The sequence below is a fragment of the Neoarius graeffei genome, chromosome 13 (assembly GCF_027579695.1).
Source record: "Neoarius graeffei isolate fNeoGra1 chromosome 13, fNeoGra1.pri, whole genome shotgun sequence".
Taxonomy (NCBI): domain Eukaryota; kingdom Metazoa; phylum Chordata; class Actinopteri; order Siluriformes; family Ariidae; genus Neoarius; species Neoarius graeffei.
In genome coordinates, this window is record NC_083581.1 from 50,611,865 (window position 1) to 50,635,199 (window position 23,335).

Here is a 23,335-nt window from a genome sequence, read left to right on the forward strand (position 1 = left end):
GCGACAAGCAGCAGCCCGTGGTGGTCCATCGCAACCCTGTGTAGGGTTGGCACGATCAGCAGCAGAGGGGGGGAGGCATACAGCAGTTGCCTCGGCCAAGCATGCGCCAGCGCATCCTGGCCCAGGGGACTGGGGCCGTGGAGGCTGAACCACAGAGGGCAGTGTGTCGACTCCTGGCAGGCAAAGAGGTCCACCTCTGCCCTGCCAAAACGTTCCCAGATGGCGAGAACCACCGCTGGGTTGAGTCTCCATTCCCCGGGATCGGGGTCCTGGCGGGACAGCAGATCTGCTGCCCTGTTGGCAGTGCCTGGCAAGTACATGGCACGCAGGCTCAAGAGATGTCGATGGGCCCACCGCAGAAGTTGGCCAGCCACTTCCAAGCACTGGAGGGACTTTGTGCCTCCCTGGTGGTTGATGTAGTACACTACCGTAGCGTCGTCCGTCCGCACCAGAACGTGTCTGCCGGTCAGGCCTAGGAGGAAGTGCTGTAGGCCGAGGAACACAGCCCGTAGCTCCAGCACGTTGATGTGCTGCGCCCGTGCAGCACCGGGTGGAGGTGGAGACCGTTGAACCACCTCTGAAGCGGCATAAGTCCAGAAGTCCCAGCGGGACCAGAGAGGAGGCTGCCGTAAGCATGCCCAGCAGGCGCTGAAAGGTCTTCAGGGCGAGTGACCTACCCCGTCCGAAGCGGCCAAGCAGTAGGCGGATGTTGTGGATCCTTGTCTGGGAGGGAGTTACCATCAACGACCTCGAATCCAGGTGCATGCCCAAGAAAGTCGTCTCCCGGCTGGGCACCAGCGAGCTCTTCTTGTAATTCACCCTGAGCCCCAGCTCTACGACATGCGAGAGCACAGTCGCGATGTTGGTGCGGGCCTGAGCTGCTGACCGTGAACAGACAAGCCAGTCGTCCAGGTAGGGCAGGACACGCAAACCCCTTGCCTGAAGTAGTGCCGATGCCGCTGCCGCACACCCGGTGAACACACGGGGTGCCAGCGATATCCCAAAGGGCAGAACATTGAACTCGAAAGCCTGGCCCTCGAAGGCAAACCGCAGGAACTGCCTGTGGTGTGGCACAATGGGAGCATGGAAGTAGGCGTCTTTCAGGTCAAAGGTGACAAACCAGTCGCCCGCCTGGATGTGGTGTAAGACATCCACTGTACGCAGCATGCGGAATCTCATGGTCCTCAAGTGGGAATTGAGGGACCTCAGGTCGAGGATCGGGCGGATACCGCCGTCCTTCGGAACCAGAAAATACCTGGAGTAGAACCCACCTTGCTGTCTCTGCCTGTCGACGGGAGAGACTGCTCCTTTCTCCAGGAGGGTGGCGATTTCCTGCCGGGGGACGAGGGACTTCCCCGGATGGCTCACGGTGGTGTTTGACCCCATGAAACGTGGTGGACGGCGGCAGAACTGGATGCGGTAACCCTCGGTGAGGGTCACCAGCACCCAGGGGTCAACGCTCTCCAGCTTTGGAGCTGTTCGCTGGAAAAGCGGCCGACCGCCGGCGCGCTGATGTCAGCGCCGTCCAGAGCGCCCCCGTCGGTCACCATGGGGGCGACAAGGAGTGGACTGGGTGTAGGGGGCGGCACCGCGGGTCCGGGAGGTGGTGGGGTGGCGAAAGTCATCAACCCGTCTGGTCTCCTGGCGGGTGCGTGGCCGAGACAGAGTCGGTGTGGGCCCCCTGAAGGACTGGGCAGCATTGCCATGGTGGTGGGCCTGGCGGGGGCCAGCGAACTGCTGTTACGCCTAGATGACCTGGGCACTCCGATCCAGGGCTTGCTGAGTGGCTTCGCCAAACAGCTCCCCGGGGACAACAGGGAGAGAGTGCAGCACACGCCGGTCGGGCTCGGCCAGAGGGGACTGTGCCCGCCATATCTGCTGGCGGCCGAGGGTGAGATACGACATCAGCCGGCCCAGTTCCCGCGACGAGTAGGCAAAGGCCTGGAGCCGCGTCACACAGCTCCCGTGATGCCGCGCTCGTCCCCTCCGGCGTCTGGGGGTCCATGACACCTGGCTGGCAGAAGGGAACTTAAATAGGGCGAGAACGCTCCAAGTAAGTAGCCCAAAATAAACTATCAGGCCGAAATAAAAAATAAACGACCGGGCGAACACACCCGTGGTCGGGAATATTAACAAGGATGGCGCCGTGCGCTACAGAACTGATAAACAGCGGCGAGAAACACCGCTTTAATTTAAATGAATGAAGACCGCCTACCTGAGCGACAACAACCGGCCTCCAGCAGCGAGGACACGCCTCGGAGGGCTAGTCAGCTAACTCCACCGAGCGAGAGCGCTCAGCTTAACGGAGTAACAACCAATACGAATATAACACACAAGACAGCCGGCCCGTGAGCAGGCCGGAGACAAGGCTACACAAAACAAGCGGTTGATAATATTAACAAGGATAGGCACTGTGCGCCACAGAACTGATAAACAGCGGTGAGAAACACCGCTTTAATTTAAATGAATGAAAGCCGCTTCTCAATGTTGGGCATCTGCAGGAGGCCATAGGTAGGGGTGTCCTGCATTGCCGCCAGGGCCCTGCAGTCACTAGGGAGGTGGGAAGGCATCTAGGGTCCGCCCAACACCTCTGTAACTCCTCGATGTATGAGGCCGAGGGCGGAACAGACAACGAGGAAGGCTATGTGGGACCTCTGAAGAAAGCGCTCTGATGCTGGGCCACCGGGGCGTGTCCAACCCCAGACGGGCCAGTGCAGCCCTCAGCGTTGGCTGGATGCTCAGGCACATGCAGTCTGCGCAGGCCATGTCCGTCAGCCCCTGCCGCAGGTGATCAATACCCAGGCATAAGGGGCACTCGCGGTGGCCGTCCTCCGGTTCGAGGGGGACCGGCAGTTGGCGCAGCGAGAGAAGAGGTCCATGACGCCTGGCTGGCAGAAGGGAACTTAAAAAATAGGGCGAGAACACCCCAAGTAAGCAGCCCAAAATAAACAATCAGGCGGTAATGAAAAACGACCGGGCGAACACACCCGTGGTCGGGAATATTAACAAGGATAGGCGCCGTGCGCCACAGCACTGATAAGCAGCGGCGAGAAACACCGTTTTAATTTAGATGAATGAAAACCGCTTACCTGGGCGACAACAAGCCAGCCTCCAGCGGCGAGGACACCGCCCCGGAGGGCTAGTCAGCTAACTCCACCGAGCGAGAGCGCTCAGCTTAACGGAGTAACAATACGAATACAACCCACAAGACCGCCGGCCTGTGAGCAGGCCGGAGACAAGGCTATACAAAATAAGGCGGTTAATAATATTAACAAAGATAGGCGCAGTGCGCCACAGAACTGATAAACAGCGGCGAGGAACACCGCTTTAAATTAAATAAATGAAAACCGCTTACCTGAATGAGGACAAGCCGGCCTCCAGCGGTGAGGACACCGCCCCGGAGGACTAATCAGCTAACTCCACCGAGCGAGAGCGCTCAGCTTAACGGAGTAACAAACAATACAACACAAGACCGCCGGCCTGTGAGCAGGCCGGAGACAAGGCTACACAAAATAAGGCGGTTAATAATATTAACAAAGATAGGCGCAGTGCGCCACAGAACTGATAAACAGCGGCGAGAACCACCGCTTTAAATTAAATGAATGAAAACCGCTTACCTGAATGAAGACAAGCCGGCCTCCAGCGGTGAGGACACCGCCCCGGAGGGCTAATCAGCTAACTCCACCGAGCGAGAGCGCTCAGCTTAACGGAGTAATAAATCAATACGAATACAACACACAAGACAGCCGGCCTGTGAACAGGCCGGCGGCGAGGCTACACAAAACAAGGTGGTTAATAATATTAACAAGGATAGGCGCCGAGCGCCGCAGAACTGATAAACAGCGGCGAGAGGAACGCCGCTTTAATTTAAATAAATGAAACTCGCTTACCTGAAGCGAAAACAAGCCGGCCTCCAGCGGTGAGGACACCGCCCCGGAGGGCTAATCAGCTAACTCCACCGAGCGAGAGCGCTCAGCTTACGGAGTAATAAATCAAATACGAATATAACGACAAGAAGAAAAGAGTTGGTGGACTTAGCGCAGTTTCTTGGAGGGTGCATAAGCACAGCCCCAACCCTACGGGTAACGAAACTACCACAGCGCTTTGTCCAAATTTCAATCCAACTCGCAACCTGCAAACGCGAGAAGATGTAAGAGGTCACTTCCTGGGTTTACCGGCCTTTTATGCCGGGGTCACGGGGTGACGTCACCCAGGTCACACGTGACTTTGTTGTTACTATTACTCGACCTGCACGTTCGTGTGATGGATATCCATGTGCTGAAAGCACCGCCTCTGGCGGTCAGTAGAAACGAAATAGAACCACCTGATAACATGAGTAGCACATGAAAAAACCCTGACAAAGAAACACACAGCCAATAAAAGCTAAATAGGGTGCTGAATAAGGCGTAAGGAGACAGAGGTGGTGACAGTCTCTTGTGACATGCAGGGGCTGATGGGTAGTGTAGTTCTGCACTACCATGACAATCTCATTCAACTTAGTTTTGTGGTGTTTACAGAAATTTAGGCACTACCTTGGCTACTATATATATATTAGCTCCTAATATACTGCCTTGTATATTGATTTTAAATAATAAAATTTGTTAGACTGAACACAATTTTATACACAGATGGTGCTGGGCGGCATGGTGGTGTAGTGGTTAGCACTGTCGCCTCACAGTAAGAGGGTCCTGGGTTCGAGCCCAGCAGCCGACGAGGGCCTTTCTGTGTGGAGTTTACATGCTCTCCCCATGTTCGCATGGGTTTCCTCCGGGTGCTCTGGTTTCTCCCACAGTCCAAAGGCATGCAGGTTAGGCTAATTGGTGGCTCTAAATTGGCCGTAGGTGTAAGCGTGAATGGTTGCCTATGTGTTAGCCCTGCGATGACTTGGCGACTTGTCCAGGGTGTACCCTGCCTCTCGCCCATAGTCAGCTGGGATAGACTCCAGCTTGCCCGCGACCCTGTAGGACAGGATAAGTGGCTACAGGTGATGGATGGATGGTGCTGGGGGAAAAAAAACCCTTGAATTTGTCTTTAGAAAAGCTTTAATGAAACTTGTAGTTTTGGATATTGTGAGATTGCATAAGAAATCGATTTTGCAAGGTGTAAAAAAAAAAAGCAAATTTTCCATGAATTCAGTGTTCAATTTAAATTTGTGTTTGTTGTAACTTTTTAAAAGTATTTTCTTAATCCTTCAGCCCATTTCTTGCTAGACTGATGCTATGAAAATCATATTACATTTGCAAGTTCACCCACAATAGCAAACTCACTCGCAGTATGTATTCTGCTTGCCTCACTGCAGGTGGCTGATTGAGGTGAATGCTTCTCCCTCTCTCACTGCTAGCAGTCAAGAGGATTATGCGCTGAAGTATAGACTGCTGGAGGACACTTTGCACATTGTGGACATGGAAGGCTGGTATGATGTGCCAAAATATTTAAATGTAAAATATCTTAACTGGTGGGATTATCAGCTGCAAACATGTTGCTATTTTACAATGTTAAATAAACCACGCTTATTAACTAAAATGTGTACAGAATGCATTGCCATTCAGAACTGTGCTTTTACTTTCAGTCTTACTGGCAAAGAAAAGCAGGTTGGGGGTTTTGACCTCATGTGGAATGATGGCCCAGTGTACAGGGAAGATGTGGGCTTGGAGGCTCTGGGAGGCACCTACCAAATGGCTAACACACGTCTTGGTGATTACTTTAATAGTATCTAAACAGTAGTTTAAGAATTATCATCAGTACAATACATGGCTAGTTATTGTACATTTCGCTCTGTGAGCTACTGAAAATCTGAAATTAATTCATTGACAAATACCTTCTTGTATTTCTCACAGTTTTCAGTATCCTGTGTTTCATATATCACTGGCATGAATTGTGTTAATCTGTATTTTGCTGCCTCTGTTGTAACAGGCTGTGTGAATGATCGGACGAAACAGCTGCAACAGCTCTTGAAGCCGCTTACAGGACAGAAGAAAATATGAATAAAAATCTATGCACTATTTTACTTCCTTATGTTCCAGACTTCTTCCAGAACTAGTCAAGTTTTACTCGTACTAATTGCAAAGTCATCACCTCATGACCATGAACTTAGGGGCCTGACTATTTGATGCTAGTTCTAGTTCCTCCATACCTATGAGCTATTTATCTTAGCCGACTCAGGGTTGAACTGGTGACCCTGGAACTGTGAGGCAGCAACACTGTCCTCCACTGCCACAAAATTGTTATGGTATAACTGTTTGTGTTGGCATTTTTATGCCTCCGCCACCGTAAGGTGCAGGAGGCATTATGTTTTCGGGTTGTCCGTGCGTGCGTCCGTCCATCCGTGCATCCATCCCGAAACCTTGTGAACGCGATATCTCCAAGGCTAATGAAAGGAATTTCACCAAACTTTCACCATTTGTGTGCTTTGGGACAAACATGAACTGATTAGATTTTGAGATCAAAAAGTCACTGTGAGGTCAAAAGTCTGTCCGAAAACCTTGTGACCACAATATCTCCAAGGCAAATCAAAGGAATTTCACCAAACTTTTACAATTTGTGCATTTGGGGACAAAGATAAACTTGTTAGATTTTGAGATCAAAAGGTCTAAGATCAAGGTCACTGTGAGGTCAAATGTCTGTCCAAAAACCTTGTGACCACAATATCTCCAAGGCAAATCAAAGGAATTTCACCAAACTTTCATAATTTGTGCATTTGGGGACAAGGATAAACTGATTAGATTTTGAGATCAAAAGGTCTAACGTCCGTGTATGCGTCCATCCCGGAACCTTGTGAACGCGATATCTCAAAGGCTGATGAAAGGAATTTCGCCAAACTTTCACCATTTGTGCGCTTTGGGACAAACATGAACTGATTAGATTTTGAGGTTAAAAGGTCACAGGTCAAGATTACTGTGAGGTCAAATGTCCATCCCCAAATCACAACTTAATAAGGCGTGTAGTCTACCAGGCGGAAGCATCCCCATCGACACCGTTGGCGTCTAGTTCTATCTAGTTTGTTACTGCTTCTTTGTGTGTGATTCATCTGCAAATGCAAAATGACTAAGATCATAACTTTTTTATAAAACAAACTTCCAGTTTCTTAATGTCCTATATGGTGAGTTGTTTATGTTGCCAAACCCTGATGGCATTGGGTCAGTGCTCAATTTGCTTGTGACTGAAGCATCTTCAACAAGCACTTATGCAACATTGCCCTAACTGGAGCATAATGCCAACTGTGACACAAAGAACTTGCCTTGTAGGCTAAGAAAGGACTATTACGTATTCAGCAAGCTACCCTGAGTGGGGAGTAAAGTGGACAACTGATATGATGCCAAGCACTGCTTGAAAAAGCAAGGCATGCATCACTGTGGTATGACCAAAGGAGGAACTGTAGCCAGCAGAGGACTAATTTGGTTAATGAATTGTAAGCCAGCGTAAAGGCCACCTTGGCAAAGTCAAACTCAATCCTCCATCTAATGTAATGTTTTTTGAATGCCTGACTCACTTTATGGTACATCAGCCCAAGTGGGTTTCTGGGCTGTTCTACAGTGTACCAGTTTCATAAAGAAGCTCCTCTTATGCATTTTAGAGTGGAAAGGGATCTGCAATGAAGTGGCAGATGTGGAAACAATAAAACTAAAATCAATGCTGCCAGTAGAGAAACAGGAATCGGTGTATTTATATTTAGATCATGTGACACTTTAATTGCTCACAGGCAAACTTCTACTAATTATGTGCCTTCTGATAGCAACTGGTTGTGTTAGAACTAATTTAGGGGTTTCACACCAAGGAGGGTGAACACTTATGCAACCACCGCTGTTACGTTTTGTATTTGTAAATATTTTGGCAAACTATGGATTTTTCTAACTTCAAAATCATGGGTTATGATTCATGCATATAATCCTAAGAAATTCCATATCAATTCCAGGTTGTAATGAAAAATGTGGAAGGTTCAGGGGAGTACTTATGCAAGGCATTGTACATATTCTACCCATTTAATTTGTATATAGTCCGTTTCTAATTGTATTTATATTTGGACATACGGTACATTTCAATATCCAGTGACTCAACTGTGAACTGATGTGTAAAAGAATGATAAGCAAAGGAGACATGAAAGGTATAATCTGATAAGGTCAAGAATACTTTTGTAATGTTTCTCATAAAATACTGCATTAACCTTTACTGACATTTTGTCTCCGCAAAATACAAACCCAATGGTACATGAACATGTTTTTCCCTGTTGAATGCCTTTGACACACATTCAAAATCTCATCTCATCTCATTATCTCTAGCCGCTTTATCCTGTTCTACAGGGTCACAGGCAAGCTGGAGCCTATCCCAGCTGACTACGGGCGAAAGGCGGGGTACACCCTGGACAAGTCACCAGGTCATCACAGGGCTGACACAGACAACCATTCACACTCACATTCACACCTACGGTCAATTTAGAGTCACCAGTTAACCTAACCTGCATGTCTTTGGACTGTGGGGGAAACCGGAGCACCCGGAGGAAACCCACACGGACACGGGGAGAACATGCAAACTCCGCACAGAAAGGCCCTCGCCGGCCACGGGGCTCGAACCCGGACCTTCTTGCTGTGAGGCGACAGCGCTAACCACTACACCACCGCGCCGCCCACATTCAAAATAAAATAGTAAAAGTTTAAGTGCAGAAAATACAGTAGCAAGTAACCTACTACCTCACTCAGGCACCATCCAACATTAAGTAAGGTGTTTATCTATAAATCTTCACAGTTCAGTCACTACCATTACTTTTCCAATAAAATTAATACAAGCAGCACCAAAAGAGAATAAACAACCGTATGCTTTTTTTCAGAGAAATAAAATGGAGACAAGGATACACAAATAATAGACATGCTCCTAAAAATACATTTTTTATATTACCAAAGAACAAACTGTAAACTGAAAATCTACAACCCTGATTCCAAAAGAGTTGGGACACCGTGTAAAAAGTAAATCCTTTTCAATCTGTATTCAATTGAATACAATACAAAGACAAAATATTTAATGTTCAAACTGATAAACATTGAATTTTTTGTAAATATACATTCATTCTGAATTTGATGCCTGCAACATGTTCCAAAAAAGTTGGGACAGCAGCATGTTTACCAGTATGTTACATCACCTTTTCTTTTACCAACACTCAGTAAGTGTTGAAGTTTTGAATGTAAAATTCTTTCTTATTCTTGCCTGATATACGGCTTCAGTTGCTCAACAATCCAGGGTCTCCATTGTCATATTTTGCGCTTCATATCCCCTTTGGACACAAGAGAAAATGCTATGGAACTTCATGCTACGGAAATTCATGTGTACAATTATACCCGAAGGGGATAATGCACCACACATTTTCAATGAGAGGCAAGCAGGCAGGCCAGTTTAGCACCAGCACTCGTTTACTACAAAGCCACACTATTGTATGTGCAGAAAGTGGCTTCACATTGTCTTACTGGAATAAGCAGGGACATCCCTGAAAATGACAGTATCTGGATGGCAGCATATGTTGCTCCAAAACCTGTATGTACTTTTCAGCAATAATGGTGCTTCACAGATATGCAAGTTACCCATAACATGGGAACTAACGCCCATTCCCCATACCATCACAGGTGATGGCTTTTGAACTTTGTGCTGGTAACAATCTGGATGGTCCTTTTCTTCTTTAGTCCGGGGGACGCAATGCCCATGAGTTCAAATTGTTTATGGAAATGTGGACTTGTCAGACCACAGCACATTTTCCACTTTGTATCAGTCCATTTCAGATAAGCTTGGGCCCAGAGAATTCAGCGGCATTTCTGGATGTTGATATATGGCTTTCACTTTGCATTGCAGATGCAGTGACAAACTGTGTTTACATGTTTTTTTCCCCCCACAGTATTCCCAAGCCCATGTAGTAATATCCTTTATACAATCATGTCGGTCATGTTGGACAGGGATTGAAGGTCACAGGCGTTTCAGTGTTGATTTTTTGGCCTTACCCCTTACATGTAGAGATTTCTCTGGATTTTCTGAATCTTTTGATATTATGGATTGTTGTTGGTGTCGCTAAATTGCTTGTAACTGTACACTGAAAAACGTTCTTACATTGTTGTTTGCCCATGCAGTTTTTCACAAAGTGAAAGTGAACCTCGCTTCATCCTTGCTTACGAATGATTGAGTCTTTACAATTACCAGTTAACCTGTACAATGTTCCAAACATGTTTTTGAGCATTTCACAACCTTCCCAATCTTTGGTTGCCCCGTCCCAACTTTTTTGGAAAGTGTTGCAGGCATCAAATTCAGAATGAATGGATATTTACAAAAAAACAAAATTTATGTTTGAACATTAAAACATCTTGTCTTTGTATTGTATTCATTTGAATACAAGTCAAAAAGGATTTGTATTCTGTTTTTATTTATGCTTTACACAGCATCCCAACTTTTTTGGAATTGGGGTTGTAGAACATACATAAACAACTGCATCTCCTTAACATACCACAACAGAACATTAAACTCCAGCTAGCTAATACGAGATATTGCTCAAAATACAGAGTGCCCCAAATATACATGATCAGGCAATATATACACATGTTGTTTAACAAGTACCAAAGGGCAATAAATAAGACAAAGACGGACAAAATAGCAAAAAACGATTGCTTAAATTCAACAGAGAAAAGCCCTTCTATACAAGACATTACAAAAATACATATAGCCATTACAAAACATTCATTATTCATGTCAAAAATATACATTCTTTAATATATCTTAGTACTATATTAGGTCCAAACAAACTTTAAATTACAGGTTGCTGGCAACAGGATAGCAGAAATGACTTCAACACTAATGTTCACATCTTAATCAGATTTATCATGTATAGGCCTTAAGTGTAAATTAAGATTTTAGGAAAACATTTACAAGAACTGTCTTTATCCAGGACTTACGTCCAAATAAAATTTATTAAAAATTTCACATATTAAATAAATAACCTTCATTTGCAAAACAAAGGATAAACTTATAAAACTGAACAATTACATCTTTCAAAACTGACACAAAATTCAGCCGCTATTTAAAAAAAAAAAAAAAAAACACTACTAAAGTAATAAATACAATGCAAAATATTATTTTGCAGCTAAATGCCTACTGTGACACATATTGTGTACTCAGGCTGTTAAGTTTTTGATGATTATATTGTAATCCTTTTATTTGGACAAGTGGGCATTTTTTAGCTTTCTATCTGCCCTGCTCCCTTTAATGTTGTTATTTTCACTGACCACTCTTTTAACCCCAGCCATTGCACCACCGCCCCCAATCTCTGTCCGCTGCCCTTCTTTTTGTTCCCTCCTTCCTGAAAGACGGATGTCTCGTTTATTAGCAGCAACAACACGTTTGTCAAGTGCACTTCTTGCTCCCACAGGTGGATCTTTGGGACTCTCTGCTTCAGCAGCCTTCCCATTGTGCCCTTTCCAGGCTGAAGGTTGTCTTTTGCTCTTCATACTCAGCTCCTGAGAAACGTTTTGCAGATTTCCAACAGCCTCCATTTGTTTTTGGTGGATTTTTGGGCTTACAGGACAGTGAGGTCGACCCATCGCTTTGTTTTCCAAGGCTGAAGCCCTACTTTCACTATTGCTTCTTTTGTGCGTAATGCTGGGTGAAGTTTTGCGCTCCAGCAGCGGACTGAGGCGGGAATGCCGCTGGTAGGTATATGAAGAACAGCTACCATTGCACAGTGGGTAGCGTACATGGCAGTAGAGGCAGCGAGAGAGCTGGCATGATGATTGGCTGCCCAGGGATGATAGGAGAGTTAAAGGGAAAGGGCGCTGACTCTGGCGCATGCTTTTGGGGGAGCTGAGGCGAGTAGGCGGTGCAGTGTGAGGCCGATTAAGGCTGGATATTTGTGGGCCATTAGGGGCACGAACTCTAGAACGTACACTGGTTGCCGTGGGTTGGCTGCTCTCATTCTGAATGGTCTGGATCTGGCGCCACTCTAGCTGCAGTAAACGTTCCAGGAACACCTCAAGCTGGCCAACTGGTTTGGGACGCGGTGCATGTTTCCCCTCCGTGTTCAAGAAGATGGCAAGTTGCCTCAGGCTCCAGGTGTTGAAAGGTGGAGGTAGGAAATCAGGATAATTGTAGGCATCACTTTCTGTTTGTACTGGCCTGGGGCCTGGGATATGTGGATGCAGGTCCAATGAGTCAACGATTTCTGCTCTGAGATTGAGCTGAGGAGGGGTGCAGGGAGAAGGCAGCACAGGGAGCCTCTCTGAATCGGACAGGTCACTGGCACTGTCTGTGTCATCCTCTTTGTGCTCCAGGAGGTGCAGGGACCCAAGGTCTCGGACAGTCTCGGGCAAGCGGATCTGATGAGGAGCCAGCGGAAGTGATAAAGCACGCCGGCTCTTTTCTCGGGCTGCATAGTTTTGCTCAACCTGAATGCAGCATGGGGACTGGTGCTGCACCTTCTGCCTCTTCTCTTCCCATTCTGATGGAGATGGCTTGGACCTTGGATGCTTTACATCAGCTTCAAACTGTGTACTATAAACATACAGAGCACATCCGAGGTTTGGGGGGGGAAACATACAGTGGTACACAAAATAGATAAATTCATTGCCGGTTTAAAAAAAAAAAAACACTCACTGGAGCATCTTGTATGTACCAGTGTTAGGGCTCTTGACATGCTTTGTTCGGTTGCTGTGTTGGACCTTCTGATAAATCACAGTAAAGGTGAAATCATTATACATTATTTTTGCATGTTCTCTATGTAAAAAGACAAACTTACAATTTCAGCTCTGTGCATGGGCTCCATGTCCTGCCTTGAAATGACATTCTTATGCAACGAGCTTGTTTTCTTCTGAGGTTTCTGGGTTTGACTGACTTCGCTTGCTGTTTTATTGTTGCTGAAACCACAAATAAATATGAATGAGAAGAGGGTCTGTCTATGCAATCTGGTATAGGTAAAATGAAGGGCTTCATAGTCCCAATCTCAAGATTCGTACCTGGTATCAATCGCAGTATTTTCTGAATTTTTCACTCTAACCTTCTCTTTAACTGGTACCTTCTTCAGGATTGTCGATGTGGTTCGTTCTTGTAGAATGGGTCCCATTGCAACAAATCCGTCAGGGTTAATGATCCCAAGAAATGTCCCATTTAAACCAGTGAACTCTTCCTGCTGTCTTCATTGCAGAATGTCACGACATTGTAATCACTGCATGCTTGGAAACGATAAACAAAAACAACAGCAGGTTAATAAAGGTCTGAACAATTCGTAAATATTGCTGTAAATACCTTCCCCGTGGGGTATATTTGTAAAATCTACCTCCAGGTAAACATCTTCATACCAACAGCCGAGCTTAAGCGTAACTATAAGACATACCGTCAATGTATTAAATTATCAGTTATCACTGAAGGCTTTTTCAACCTTGTTTACCTTCTCCATGGACCGACAGTACTGCTGTAACGCTTTGCATGACGGGAAATGAAGTATATCGTGAAATGAAATCAAGCGTTTGGATAGTTTTGCCGAAAGACCATGACACCTGTCCGTACGGTCAATACAAACAGAAAGTCATTACACTCTCATGGTTTATAGCCACTAAAATAAGTTCGAGGTAGTGTTCAGAAAAGCTACTTACTGATTTTTTTGAATGTGTAAGGAACTTCATTACCCATAAAGCAGCGGTGCAGCTGTCACGCATCTTCCGTGTGTGCGTGCACGTACGCGCGTGCTTGTGATAACTGATTCTGACTCTTTACGGAGTCGGGTCATTTTGTCAACTCACCAATGAGAACAGACTCTTTTGGCTCCCAAACTTAACCATTGGCATGTTTCTTTTAATTTCTAAATGTAGAATATTTTCACAAACGAAATTGTATATTATATATTTATAATATAATATATTAGTTATATATTTAATATAACTGTCACCGCTTGATACCCTAAACCATGACTAATTAGCTAAAAGCTAATTTTACTCAGAGGTGGACAAAGTACCCAACTTCATAACTTAAGTCAAAGTACAGATCCCGCTGGTCAAATGTTACTCCGATAGTTCTCATCTCATCTCATTATCTCTAGCCGCTTTATCCTGTTCTACAGGTCGCAGGCAAGCTGGAGCCTATCCCAGCTGACTACAGGCGAAAGGCGGGGTACACCCTGGACAAGTCGCCAGGTCATCACAGGGCTGACACATAGACACAGACAACCATTCACACTCACATTCACACCTACGCTCAATTTAGAGTCACCAGTTAACCTAACCTGCATGTCTTTGGACTGTGGGGGAAACCGGAGCACCCGGAGGAAACCCACGCGGACACGGGGAGAACATGCAAACTCCACACAGAAAGGCCCTCGCTGGCCACGGGGCTCGAACCCGGACCTTCTTGCTGTGAGGCGACAGCGCTAACCACTACACCACCGTGCCGCCCACTCCGATAGTTGTCCAGTCAAATTTTTACTTAAGTTAAAGTACTTGCTTTTAAAACTACTTAAGTATTAAAAGCCCATTTTCTGTCAACGCATTGTTGTATTATTGCCACAACGCGTACAAAACCTAACGCCACGACCAAAGACAGAAATGTGAATTCACAAAAATGAACGCATGCTGTGCCATCATGGTGGTTTAACGTTAAGCTAGCTAGTCAGTGAAGCTCCACCTGACATGCTAGCAAACTCTTTATAAACTCGAAATCATATTGGGTAGCTAACGCTACTAGAAAATAAAGATTTCTACATTTTGTTTATTTGGCAAGATTATCCTAAAACATATTTCTGAAAGGACTTCAGATAAGTTAACGTTATTCATGTTAGCGTAACTCCATTTTTACATGCTAACTAACAGTGTCCAAGTTAACTTGCTACATGTTATTGTTAGCCGTGGACAAGGCTACGGCAACTTGGCAGGCAAATCCATAGAAAGTAATTTGACTAACCAGACTGCATAGCTATTGTAATGTTATCGCCAGCTCTAAAAGCACAGACAACTTCATTGCAAGCTTTGTCTTGGAATAAAACGTTTACATCCCTCAATATGCTTCCGCAGGTCAGACGGCGAGTTTTTGTAGGCCGTGATGTGGTTCGTTTTCGGCAAACATTTAAAACGAAACGAATCTTTAATCCTTTCGAAAACTGAAACATGGGTTCTCGGTATAGCCATGAGTGTGTGTGTTCTCCAGAAGAACCGCCTCCTTCCATTCTGCCATCAACTGATCGTGTTAAATAACGCTGCTGAGAAATCATTGATCTTGATTTTATACAGTCTATGGATGTGACATGACCCTAGTGATTACTGATAGACTGTTTCAAGTGTCACCTGTGAAAAAAACAATCACGTTTTAGAAAAGAAAAGAAAAAAAACATCCACTTTCAAAGCTGCTTCATAGTAATGAGGACCTTGATAGAAATGTAGTGGAGTGAAAAGTACGATATTTGTCTTTCAAATATAGTGAAGTTAAAGTCATAAGTTTCCAAAAAAATCAATACTCAAGTAAAGGACAGATACTCAAAAAGTGTACTTAAGTACAGTACTCAAGTAAATGTACTTCGTTACTGTCCATCTCTGATTTTACTTCAGCAAGCAGCTATCATACAGAGATTCATACCACTCACCCTCACTAAAAGCTCATATTATGAAAAGAGTTTCTGTGGAAGCGTTTTAATTAAATCACACTGCAAATGTAACAGCATTACAAAAAAAGTAAAAAGTTTTCATGTACGAGTCGGGCAGCACGGTGGTGTCCTCAAGGTCCTCGTTACTATGAAGCAGCTTTGAAAGTGGATGTTTTTTTCTTTTCTTTTCTAAAACGTGATTGTTTTTTTCACAGGTGACACTGAGACAGTCTATCAGTAATCACTCGGGTCATGTCACGTCCATAGACTGTATAAAATCAAGTTCAATGATTTCTCAGCAGCATTATTTAACACGATCAGTGGTTAGCACTGTCGCCTCACAGCAAGAAGGTTCTGGGTTCGAGCCCAGTGGCCGGCGAGGGCCTTTCTGTGTGGAGTTTGCATGTTCTCCCTGTGTCCGCGTGGGTTTCCTCCGGGTGCTCCGGTTTCCCCCACAGTCCAACGACATTCAGGTTAGGTTAACTGGTGGCTCTAAATTGACCGTAGGTGTGAATGTGAGTGTGAATGGTTGTCTGTGTCTATGTGTCAGCCCTGTGATGACCTGGCGACTTGTCCAGGGTGTACCCCGCCTCTCACCCACAGTCAGCTGGGATAGGCTCCAGCTTGCCTGTGACCCTGTAGAACAGGATAAGCAGCTACAGATAATGGATGGATGCATGGATGGAGTCGGCTCCAAACCTTCATATTAAAGAGTCGGTTCAAAGAGTCGATTCTTTCGCGAATGACACCTCTTGTGTGTGCCTGTTTGGCTGGACACTTCTGCAGGCTTTGCGCAGTTTGAGCAATGTGTAAGGTTTAAGTGGTGCAGTTTAATATATATGTATATATATGACATTCATCATTCTTTTGCCAACGATGTAATATATAAACACTACTGGAGGATCTACAGATGAAAGAAATAACAAAATACATCGGATCGGAAGTTTATGGTGAGCCGATATGATATGACGCACAAACTGCTTCCCGGTGACATTTCAAAGATATGCGGAATTACTGAAGTAGCGAAAAACCTGAAAAATGCATTGCACCTGATTTTTGCTCAGGCAACAAGCGTGGATTTGACATTGCTTTGTTTTAAATGTGCTCACTGAGAAATGAAACTGAATAACAAGTAATGCATTTTATTTACCTCCAGGTGTTAAAAAAAAAGCTTTGTTGCACTCTGGATATGGCTTATTCTTCAACACACAGCCAGGAAAATACATCCTCAGGAGAATCAGATGATGAGCTATATTTTGTTGGGGTGTCAGATATCTCAAAGCAAGCTTCTTCTCTGAACCTTAGAGACAAAGCATGGCCAAACACCAAAGCAGAGAGAAAACCTGTAAAAATTCGTCCACCTAGTCCCACAACGTCACAACTGAGACCATTAGGCCATAGTTTCTCCTGTGAACCCCCTCCCACGCCCATCATCCAGAGACGGTCCCAGTCTCTACCGTCACCTTCGGAAAGGCGGAGGCTCAGTCGTAGAATCGGGGTCCGATTTGTGGACTCGCTGGGAATGGACCTAGAAAATGTTAAGGTTTTCAAAAGTGGAGAAGATCCGTTTGTACCAGAGCATGTTTTGTTTAGACTTTTGATGAATGCAGAATTGGCAGCCAACAAGGGCTTGGAGATTTCTCTACCCTATTTGAAACCTGTGTTCCCTGAGCAACCTGGTGACTGTTCAAATTTCCTGGACCGTTTGTACAACCAGCAAGTGTGCTTGGAACGCGTTTTATGCTATGAGCCGGGCATCATTGGGATCGTCCAAGTGGTGAACCTGGCCTTTGAGAAAGAGGTTACAATTCGTTACTCTTTCACAAACTGGAAGAGCTGTGCTGAGTCCAAGGCTTACTGGGTTGCCAATAAATACTTGGAAGGCCATTCAAGTGGATGTAACTGTGACGGTTTTCGGTTCCATCTTCCAGTTCCACCGTTCATCCTCCACCCTGGAGCAGTGCTGGAGTTTGCGATCTGTTATAAAGTGCAGGGCAATCAGTTTTGGGACAACAATGAGGGACAAAATTACAAGTTAGTTTGCCAGAGCTACAATATTCCTGTGCCCAAGGAATGTGAACATAGCATGATACATTTTGTCTGAGTGCCCTGAGACACTGTGCATATACAATCGGTGGCCACTTTATTCACTACACCTGCCTTTTTATTTGGTAAACTTAAATGCACTTTGTAGGTATACATTTAGTAAATTTAGCCTACTTGGAAGCGTTTTTATATATTAAATTTGGATGCACTTTGTTAAAAAGATGAAAAGTTAATTACCTTTTCATCACTGTAAAGGGACTATCACAGGACAGTCCCTGACAAGATATAGTATCATTAGGGTGGTGGACCATTCTCAGCATATCAGTGACACTAACATGGTAGTGGTGTGTGTGTGGTAGTGGTAGGGAGTGTCTCAGGTACAGGAATGTTGCTTAGGTTTTAGCACTATATACATTTAACCTAATAAAGTGGCCACAAAGTGTTTGCTATTCACCAGCACGTTTGTTGTATTAAAAGTGAGTAACAAATTGTTTGCCAAAACATCTGACACAGTTTTTGAAAGACTCACAACTCGGGTATCCAGGTAACTACCCCACTTGTATACCTTTACAGTTTTATACAGCTGTGCCATCAGCCTGACTTTTTATCACATGGCAAAATATGATGCAGTATTTGTGTAACTTGTAAGCTGAAACTACTGAATAGAATGCAGATGATATATTAATTTTTCTTTACAAAAAAAAAAGTTATAAACCTCTAAGTCATTTGCCAAACCCTCTTTTATCTGAAGTGCCTGGGAAATAGTTACAGTATAAGTCGATAGATTACATTAAACTCAGTTTTGTTGAAGCAATAAATTATTTACTCCACCCCACACTGTGTGTGTGTTTTTTCCCCTTGGTAATGAAGAGCTTTGTGCTTGACTTGAGCTTCTTTTAGGGACGCTCCCACTCGAAGTGATTTGGCGTCCTATAAGTATTTGAACTGCTAGTTCTCATATTGTGACCAAGCACACACATTAAATACGAGTTTCTTTTTTCCAAAATTAAATATTTCTTTTCCAATAATAAACCTATAAATGTCATCATAAAATTCTTTATGTAATAGTAAATTTTTAATATTAATTTCTAATTGTTTATTTCTCTTTTTTTATGATTTTATCATGAAAGTTTGGATATTTGGTACAATCTAGAAGCAAGTGTTTGACATTTTCTTTTACACCACAAGTTGTACATTGATTTTTTTTTAAAGAAATAGTGTATCATTAAGTAGACATTTTTCAAATCTAAGTCTTGTAATTATCCTTTGTTTGTTTCTGTTTTTGTCAGAATATGTGGTATGTGTTGTAATATTTGGTTCTAGTTGGTAGAAGAATCTACCAGTTTGAGTGAGTTATCCCATCTGTCTTGCCATATTGTAAAAATAACATCTTTGATATGTTTTGTTATACAACCCCGATTCCAAAAAAGTTGGGACAAATTGTAAATAAAAACGGAATGCAATGATGTGGAAGTTTCAAAATTCCATATTTTATTCAGAATAGAACATAGATTACATATCAAATGTTTAAACTGAGAAAATGTATCATTTAAAGAGAAAAATTAGATGACTTTAAATTTCATAACACCACATGTCAAAAAAGTTGGGACAAGGCCATGTTTACCACTGTGAGACATCCCCTTTTCTCTTTACAACAGTCTGTAAACGTCTGGGGACTGAAGAGACAAGTTGCTCAAGTTTAGGGATAGGAATGTTAACCCATTCTTGTCTAATGTAGGATTCTAGTTGCTCAACTGTCTTAGGTCTTTTTTGTCGTATCTTCCGTTTTATGATGCGCCAAATGTTTTCTATGGGTGAAAGATCTGGACTGCAGGCTGGCCAGTTCAGTACCCAGACCCTTCTTCTACGCAGCCATGATGCTGTAATTGATGCAGTATGTGGTTTGGCATTGTCATGTTGGAAAATGCAAGGTCTTCCCTGAAAGAGACGTCGTCTGGGTGGGAGCATATGTTGCTCTAGAACCTGGATATACCTTTCAGCATTGATGGTGTCTTTCCAGATGTGTAAGCTGCCCATGCCACATGCACTAATGCAACCCCATACCATCAGAGATGCAGGCTTCTGAACTGAGCGCTGATAACAACTTGGGTCGTCCTTCTCCTCTTTAGTCCAAATGACATGGCGTCCATGATTTCCATAAAGAACTTCAAATTTTGATTCATCTGACCACAGAACAGTTTTCCACTTTGCCACAGTCCATTTTAAATGAGCCTTGGCCCAGAGAAGACGTCTGCGCTTCTGGATCATGTTTAGATACGGCTTCTTCTTTGAACTATAGAGTTTTAGCTGGCAACGGCGGATGGCACGGTGAATTGTGTTCACAGAAAATGTTCTCTGGAAATATTCCTGAGCCCATTTTGTGATTTCCAATACAGAAGCATGCCTGTATGTGATGCAGTGCCGTCTAAGGGCCCGAAGATCACGGGCACCCAGTATGGTTTTCTGGCCTTGACCCTTACGCACAGAGATTCTTCCAGATTCTCTGAATCTTTTGATGATATTATGCACTGTAGATGATGATATGTTCAAACTCTTTGCAATTTTACACTGTCGAACTCCTTTCTGATATTGCTCCACTATTTGTCAGCGCAGAATTGGGGGGGATTGGTGATCCTCTTCCCATCTTTACTTCTGAGAGCCGCTGCCACTCCAAGATGCTCTTTTTATACCCAGTCATGTTAATGACCTATTGCCAATTGACCTAATGAGTTGCAATTTGGTCCTCCAGCTCTTCCTTTTTTGTACCTTTAACTTTTCCAGCCTCTTATTGCCCCTATCCCAACTTTTTTGAGATGTGTTGCTGTCATGAAATTTCAAATGAGCCAATATTTGGCATGAAATTTCAAAATGTCTCACTTTCGACATTTGATATGTTGTCTATGTTCTATTGTGAATATAATATCAGTTTTTGAGATTTGTAAATTATTGCATTCCATTTTTATTTACAATTTGTACTTTGTCCCAACTTTTTTGGAATCGGGGTTGTATCTGCAGTGGTAAAAGGGTAATGAATGTCATAATAGGTTTTATTTACTGATCTTTTGGCCAATTTATCAGCCATTTAATTTCATATAATACCCACATGAGCTGGAATCCAACAAAAAACAACCTTACCACCCATATGTTTAAACTGATACATAAGATATCAGAAATCTAATAATTCTATATCATTATCTTCCTTTTGAATTTTTTGAAGGACAGACAAGGAGTCAGAAAATATCACACTTTGAGGGAGAGATTTATCAATGAAAAGTTCCAAGGCCTTTGTAATTGCTATTAAGGCTACATCCACACGACAACGGCAACGAGATTTTATTTAAAAAAATATCGCGTCCACATGGGCAACAGATCAGTAAAATATCAGGTACATATGGCAATGCAACGCTTGCTGAAAACGATGCAATACACATGCCACACCTCTACGTGCGCTGTAAGACGGTCCCATCGGAGACACCAGAACAATAGAAGAAGTAGGACGCATGCGCATAAACCCCTTCTTCTACCCGGCGTGAAGCACTCACAGGAACAAACACACAACAACAACAAGAAGATGGCTGCGACTATGCGAGGAAATCGTGCCTTCTGTGTGTACTAATTAGTTTTATTAGTGTGCATAGTTTTATATAGTTTGCCGTGTGGACAGGGCCTAACTCAGCTGTTAAGATAGTATCGTTTGAGATTTTATAATCTTTTTGAATGTTTAGACTTGGAATTACAACGCCAGATGCACAATCGAGATTTTTTTTGAACCATCAGTAAATATATGTAAGTGTTGATTGTATTGGAGTTGAATGTGTTCTAATGCTGACTGTAGCATGTAGCAACTATTATCCTCTTATTTGGATATTTTAGGGACTAAATCTAAGTCAACTTTTGGAGCTTGGGATTCCCAGAACGGAAAAAGATCAACCAAAGGATAACAAGCTGGAACTGGGAGACTGTTAACCAAATGTACAACTTTAGAGAATATAGGACAAAAGTGAATATTAAGGTCACAATTTTGTTCTTCTAGAAAACATTTTTTTGTTGGATGATCTTCAAAAGATCTATATTTAATTGCACTTTGAGTTTATTTGAATTCTCTTCTTATGGGTGGCATGGTGGTGTAGTGGTTAGCACTGTCGCCTCACAGCAAGAAGGTTCTGGGTTCAAACCCAGCGGCTGGCAAGGGCCTTTCTGTGTGGAGTTTGCATGTCCTCCCTGTGTCTGCATGGGTTTCCTCTGGGTGCTCTGGTTTCCAAAGACATGCAGGTTAGGTTAATATGGGACGGCCTTGGGCTGAGGTGCCCTTGAGTGAGGCACCTAACTCCCAACTGCTCCCTGGGTGCTGTTAGCATGGCTGCCCACTGCTTTGGGTATGTATGTATGTGTGTGTGCTCATTGCTTGTGTGTGCATGTTCACTGATGGGTTAAATGCAGAGAGGAAATTTCACAACTGTGTGATGAATAAAGTTGTGCTTTCTTTTTCTTTAGATCCAAAAGCATAATAGAGCAGTCTATCTCCAAAACAATGTGAATTTTCCATGTAAGTTTGGAGTCAAAATAAGCTATTTTGACTCCAAAGGGAAAATTTGCTCTTTTAGTATTTGTCCAGAAGGTTTCTTGTAAAAAGAAGCCCACATTTTTACTTTGGTTCCATGGTGTAATGGCTAGCACTCTGGACTTTGACTCCGAGTTCAAAATCTCAGTGGAACCTCTGAAGCCTTTAATTGCAGTGTTCTCAACTGCATGCTCTGTTTGGGCGGCACGGTGGTGTAGTGGTTAGCACAGTCGTCTCACAGCAAGAAGGTTCCGGGTTCGAACCCAGCGGCCGGCGAGGGCCTTTCTGTGTGGAGTTTGCATGTTCTCCCCGCGCCTGCATGGGTTTCCTCCGGGTGCTCCGGTTTCCCCCACAATCCAAAGACATGCAATTAGGTTGATGTGGGGCGGCCTTGGGCTGAAGTGCCCTTGAGCAAGGTACCTGACCCCTGACTGCTCCCTGGGTGCTTTGGTGTGGCTGCCCACTGCTCTGGGTGTGTGTGCGTGTGTTCACTGCTTCATATGGGTTAAATGCAGAGGATGAATTTCACTGTGCTTGAAGTGTGCATGTGACGAATAATAAAGGTTTCTTCTTCTTCTATGTGCAGTACATGAGAGCCTTTTTATAAATGAATCTTTGAAGTGAACTGTATCGGATCACTGGTCTCTAAATGACTCGTTCAAAAAGATTTAAACACAAATTTAACATTTTTAAGAGGGGGGGAAAACTTAGCAATTATGTCAAATGAATATGCATAAATAACAGTAAACATCCCTGAAATAATAACCACATTCGACTTCTTTATAAAGTTCTTTGTCACAACAGTCCATATGACTCATTTGCCCCCTGCACCTTATCACATAGATGTTTCTTTATAAAACAGTACAACATGGGTGTAAATTTATATTATATTGAACCCTTTGTAATTATTTATTTTATTTCTAGCATTTGATACTGTACAAAAAGACCTCGCACTTTCCTCCTCAAAACCGAACGAGTCACTTAGTCAAAGATTCGAATCTTTTCTAAACTCAAACGACTCTTGTTCAATAAACATGAGTCGTTGCTTTCTTTGCGCGTGAGCTTTTTACTTTCCCGCCTCAGTGTTTGTGGAGAAAAACAGACGCTTTGAAACAAACACTCCTAAACTTTATATATTCAGTAGT

General features: G+C 43.8%; 3 protein-coding genes and 1 non-coding gene across 4 annotated transcripts in view; 3 read left to right on the top strand and 1 right to left on the bottom strand.

The window, feature by feature from the left end:
* ttll9 (tubulin tyrosine ligase-like family, member 9) overlaps positions 1-5,984 on the top strand; it is a 37,855-nt gene extending 31,871 nt beyond the window's left edge. The window contains exons 12-14 of the mRNA XM_060936669.1: positions 5,300-5,413; positions 5,570-5,694; positions 5,914-5,984. Coding sequence (XP_060792652.1) covers positions 5,300-5,413; positions 5,570-5,694; positions 5,914-5,984 — 310 coding nt within the window. The remainder of the gene's footprint in view (positions 1-5,299; positions 5,414-5,569; positions 5,695-5,913) is intronic.
* Positions 5,985-10,372: 4,388 nt separating this feature from the next.
* Positions 10,373-13,435, bottom strand: fam217ba (family with sequence similarity 217 member Ba). Its single transcript, XM_060936876.1, has 5 exons — positions 13,292-13,435; positions 12,972-13,187; positions 12,755-12,872; positions 12,613-12,680; positions 10,373-12,510 (listed from the first exon to the last, which is right to left on the bottom strand). The coding sequence occupies exons 2-5, from the start codon at positions 13,076-13,078 to the stop codon at positions 11,178-11,180; spliced, it is 1,626 nt and encodes a 541-aa protein (XP_060792859.1). The 5' UTR covers positions 13,079-13,187; positions 13,292-13,435; the 3' UTR covers positions 10,373-11,177.
* A 2,896-nt stretch (positions 13,436-16,331) lies between these two features.
* ppp1r3da (protein phosphatase 1, regulatory subunit 3Da) lies at positions 16,332-18,459 on the top strand. Its single transcript, XM_060936877.1, has 2 exons — positions 16,332-16,533; positions 16,740-18,459. The coding sequence occupies exons 1-2, from the start codon at positions 16,531-16,533 to the stop codon at positions 17,685-17,687; spliced, it is 951 nt and encodes a 316-aa protein (XP_060792860.1). The 5' UTR covers positions 16,332-16,530; the 3' UTR covers positions 17,688-18,459.
* Positions 18,460-22,215: 3,756 nt separating this feature from the next.
* LOC132897238 (U7 small nuclear RNA) lies at positions 22,216-22,270 on the top strand. Its single transcript, XR_009656288.1, has one exon. It is a non-coding gene; the product is annotated as a U7 small nuclear RNA (small nuclear RNA).
* Positions 22,271-23,335: the final 1,065 nt, after the last annotated feature.

What these genes read in the sequence shown, in the direction of transcription:
- fam217ba (XM_060936876.1), bottom strand. Translation starts at nt 13,078, where the DNA reads ATGGGACCCATTCTACAAGAACGAACCACATCGACAATCCTGAAGAAG. An exon ending in AATACTGCGATTGATACCAG is followed by an intron (nt 12,873 to 12,971) that starts GTACGAATCTTG and finishes TTGTGGTTTCAG; the next exon opens with CAACAATAAAACAGCAAGCG. An exon ending in GGTACATACAAGATGCTCCA is followed by an intron (nt 12,511 to 12,612) that starts GTGAGTGTTTTT and finishes GTATGTTTATAG; the next exon opens with TACACAGTTTGAAGCTGATG.